The 4,647-nt window shown below is 38.0% G+C and overlaps 1 protein-coding gene across 1 annotated transcript in view; it reads right to left on the bottom strand.

The window, feature by feature from the left end:
• Window positions 1–1,280: 1,280 nt before the first annotated feature.
• Window positions 1,281–4,647, bottom strand: part of LOC107559017 (ADAMTS-like protein 4) — a 37,437-nt gene continuing 34,070 nt past the window's right edge. Inside the window, exons 6-8 of the mRNA XM_016242734.1 lie at window positions 3,576–3,640; window positions 3,219–3,293; window positions 1,281–1,535 (exon numbers count right to left, since the gene is read on the bottom strand). Of these exons, the coding sequence (XP_016098220.1) occupies window positions 1,281–1,535; window positions 3,219–3,293; window positions 3,576–3,640 (395 nt within the window). The remainder of the gene's footprint in view (window positions 1,536–3,218; window positions 3,294–3,575; window positions 3,641–4,647) is intronic.

Raw genomic sequence — 4,647 nt, 5'->3', positions numbered from 1 at the left:
CACCGGAAGGAATGCCGCTTTTGCATAGTTTGTGCTTGCTGTTTATTAATCATTTGAAACTAGCAAACTAGCAGCTCCGGTAGTAAGATTAAAGGATTTATCTTGAACTCTGTCACGGAAATTATGTATAAACCCTAACCAAACTATTTAATAATCAATTTACAATGAATTTATACCCGTGTTGTACATTATGCTGCATGTACGCCATGGATGATCGCTTTGTAAAAATGAACGGATTGATTATTCAGCTGCGGGCGCCATCTTCTGGCGAGACGCGGGAATTCATTCGGCGCGTGACTCTCACGGTGCATTATGGGCATTCTCTAGCCGTTGAGCGTGCACCAGTTGTACACTCGTTTTTGCAGTGCATTGTGGGATTGAATGAGTGCACTCGAGAACGTCCACTACGGTTTCGGACACCACTAAAAATGGCTGTTCCCTCAAATAGTGCCCTATTTAAGGGTATGGGGGCGATTTCGGACATAGCCTTAGTTTCTGTCTCCCCTTGATTATGTTAGTTAGTTCACCTGTGTCTTGTTAATTGAATCATTATCCTCACTGTAAAAAAATAAATAAAATATCGCAAAAAAAACAGCGCTCCTTTGGTCTGTGTATTTAAGTTCCTGTCTGTTCAGTTTGAGTTTGTCGGTTATTATTTATACCTCATGTTTGCTGTTCACGGATTACCTGATCTTCTGTGTTTGTTGGAATAAATACCCTGTTTGAATTTATCTTCTTCGTGCGCCTTTACCTTCATCTAGCAGCAGCGTGACACTTTGTGGATTCATATGGCAATTTTTACACCATTTTAACCCCCATTTACTGTCGCCACAACTATGCGAGAGTGAGTAAATACATTTTTCATTTCAGAGTGAATTATTCTGCCCTGCAAAGGCAAACCGTCCTTCCAGAGTTTACATAGTTAATGCGTTTGCCTTCATAGGGAAATACTCCACAATGGAATGAAATAAGATAGAATTTAGTTCCTTTATGAAGCTGTTTTCCACTAGGCATGTTCGCACAAGGAACGTTTGTCAGGTTTGATTATTGTAAGGACATTTAGTCACCATAAGGAAAGACAAACTCAACAAAAATAACCACACACATGCAAACACGTTTGTATCATGGTTGGGACTTTCCATTTTATATAGAGCTAATGACATTTTCTGACCTGTAACCTAACCCTCACACAATGCTTTAGGCAGTTATACATTTTCATTATTATTTTGTATTTAATTGAATTAAGCCATTTCCTCAAGGAGAAAAATGCAGAAAATGTTTCAGAGTAGATATTTGGTCCAAACCAGACCCACACACAGAGAGTTCATACCCAGATAGTTGGGACTGGCTCGTCTCTCAGTGATGTTGATGGCCGTGGCTCCGGGTGGGATGTCCAGGATTTTGTGGTAGCCCAGCGGGACGCTGGTGTTCAGGAAACTTCCCGTGACCCTCTCACAGGTGCCGTCTCCACCGCCGCACACGCCACAGCGATCCCGGACCAACCCTGAGCCCAACACACCGTCACAGCCCTCGCTCTGACACACACACACGCGCACACACGCACACAAGGAAGAAACAATCACTTCATTACAGTGGAGCATGAAGCTGCCAGATTCTAGAACTAAACATCAGGGCACGTATTCATGAAAAGTCTTCGAGCAAAGAGTTGCTCCTAGAAAAGCTATCGTAGAAAGGTGGGGGCTTCCCCTTAGAATGAAAGAGAAGATTCTAGTAAAGATAAAAGTTATTCACAAAGCATCTAAACCCTTAAAAGAGCTCTTATGATCAAACAGTGTTTGGAGTAGGGAGGAGGACTTTTAAGAGGCTTAAGAGTTTCTTTAGCAGAGGAGAAAATGGCCAAAAGACAAAGAGAGAGAAGAAATGTGTTGCAGATAATGGATGACAGTGACTTAAGACGCTAGATTAAATGGTGCAGGGATAGTTTGTGACTGATCTTATTAGACACACAACAATATATACAGTATATATATATATATATATATATATATATATATATACACAGGTGCATCTCAATAAATTAGAATGTAGTGGAAAAGTTCATTGTTTGTGGTGGGTTTTTGTTAAATGTGAGCCAAAATCATCACAATTAAAAGAACCAAAGACTTAAACTACTTCAGTCTGTCTGCATTGAATTTATTTAATACACGAGTTTCACAATTTGAGTTGAATTACTGAAATAAATGAACTTTCCACGACATTCTAACTTATTGAGATGCACTCTAGAAGCTTGCGTTCTGCAAGTGAACGGCATATTATTGTGCCATCCCAAAATTCTCATTAAATGTTCCCTGCTGGTGGAATGACCTGCCCAACTCAATCCGAGCATCTTCAAGAAACGACTAAACCACATCTCTTCCATCTTTATTTGACCCTTTAACTCTAGCACTCTCTATTCTAATTCTACTCTTTATTATTTAAAAAAACCTTGCCCCTTGTAGACTTGCACTCTATTCATTTACTAACTGCTTTGTTTTCTTAAAAAAAAAAACTATCACTAGCTTTTCTTATAATTTGTATTCTTTCTATTTTTTCTTTTTATTTATTATACAATTAACAAAAGCAAAAAAGGTCACTAACACAAGCTTGCTCTATTCTTTTCTATTCTATCGGTTTTCTTTTTATTTATTATATAATAAAAAAAAAAAATTGCTGCGTGTACTGCGTTAGGCTAACTGAGACCTGTTACAGCACTTGCGTATCATTGCTCTTTTGTTGATTTTGATTGCTTCCATTGTCCTCATTTGTAAGTCGCTTTGGATAAAAGCGTCCTCTAAATGACTAAATGTAAATATATATACTGTATGTGTGTGCGTGTGATTAGGGTAAAACTAGGAAAAAATAGGCCCTATTTAAAGCGCTCTTTTTTTCTTCTTCTTGGACAATCAATCACAGTCTTCAAAAGAATGTGTCATACTTAGCAACGGGGTCACCACCGCCTCCTCAATACGATGAAAGTGTTTGTCTTTTCCTCTTAATCACTCTTATGCTACGATTCCTAGTTTTAAAAATGTAAGCAAAATGAAGAGCTCTCTGAGAGGATTCTTAGATGCTTTAAGAATACGAGCTGTTTGTAATGTTGTCCTCACAATGCCAGCACTAGAACTGAGCAGATTTAGACTTAGAAATGATCACAGTGGCTCTTTCCGGTGCTGATGTTACTATCATATTGGTGCATGTCAGCCTAGCTGTTTTCTCACCAGACAGCGTCCTCCCACACACACATCGTTGGGTGTGTTATTTGCGCAGGGCGTTCCATCTCGTACCCTCTCCGCCTGCCGCACGTAGAAACGATACCCGACCGGTCGACAGGTCAGCTCACACTGCTGCTCCAGACCCACTGCCACAGAACAACACACCAGATCATCAGTCAGCACTACTGCATTACATTCATCACACTCCACATGATCTGCTGTAGGCGTCTTTGTGTAAGATGAGGGCATACTAGCCCTCCAAAACCATTTTTTGAAAAAGCTGCGGCAAAAATATGCATATGATTGCCCATGTTTGCATATTGTGTATCACGTGTATCATACCATTTCTGGTACCCTCTCCGCCTGCCGCACGTAGAAACGATACCCGACCGGTCGACAGGTCAGCTCACACTGCTGCTCCAGACCCACTGCCACAGAACAACACACCAGATCATCAGTCAGCGCTACTGCATTACATTCATCACACTCCACATGATCTGCTGTAGGCGTCTTTGTGTAAGATGAGGGCATACTAGCCCTCCAAAACCATTTTTTTAAAAGGCTGCGGCAAAAATATGCATATGATTGCACATGTTTGCATATTGTGTATCACGTGTATCATACCATTTCTGTATTTAACAGCTTGGCTGGGATCATTGCATTTGCAAAGAGGTTACCTAAATATAATAAACCTCATCTGCATACAGAACTTCAAAAACAATAATTAGAAAACCAGCCTTCTCATATGGAAATGTAATATATGTAGCATATTTTGCCCTACATGCAACTTTATTCAAACAAACACACACACACAAAATCAGTATGATTATATAAGTAAATATAAAAGAAAAACATATATAAGCATACTGATTTTTAGGATGGATATATGTATACATGACATACTGCATATGTCCAAAAATGTATTACACATACATAAACATATTTATATGGGCTAGATATATATGAAATTGTTCCTAATTATAATAGGTTTCATATATGCTCTTACTTCATATAACAGTATTTTTAATGTATATTTTGCATATATTACATGCACGTGTGGGTTGGAAACTAACTGAAATAAAATATTTTTAAGATGAAGTACTAAAATTAAAAACTTTATAAAAAAACAAATACTAAAAAACTGAAATAAAAAATACAATAAAGCTAAACAGAAATATTAAAAATGACAAAAGTACATATAGCAAATAACTAAAACTTAAACTAAAATAAAAAAAAACAATGAATGATAATTTAAAATATGAATAAATACACAGATGGCATATGAATGATACTGAAATAACACTGGCGGACGGAAATAAAGTGCAATATGGTGACTTTCATAAACACATGATCAGAATGGATCCTTCTGCTCTCATAAATGAAACTCTTTCTGAAAACGTCTTGTTTTTTTCCGTTGTATCTGTCCTCTTTGTGA

This window comes from Sinocyclocheilus grahami, unplaced genomic scaffold, assembly GCF_001515645.1.
Source record: "Sinocyclocheilus grahami isolate Dianchi unplaced genomic scaffold, SAMN03320097.WGS_v1.1 scaffold672.1, whole genome shotgun sequence".
Taxonomy (NCBI): domain Eukaryota; kingdom Metazoa; phylum Chordata; class Actinopteri; order Cypriniformes; family Cyprinidae; genus Sinocyclocheilus; species Sinocyclocheilus grahami.
Note: the sequence above shows the minus strand (reverse complement) of the source record. Positions and strands in the feature narration are given on the sequence as shown.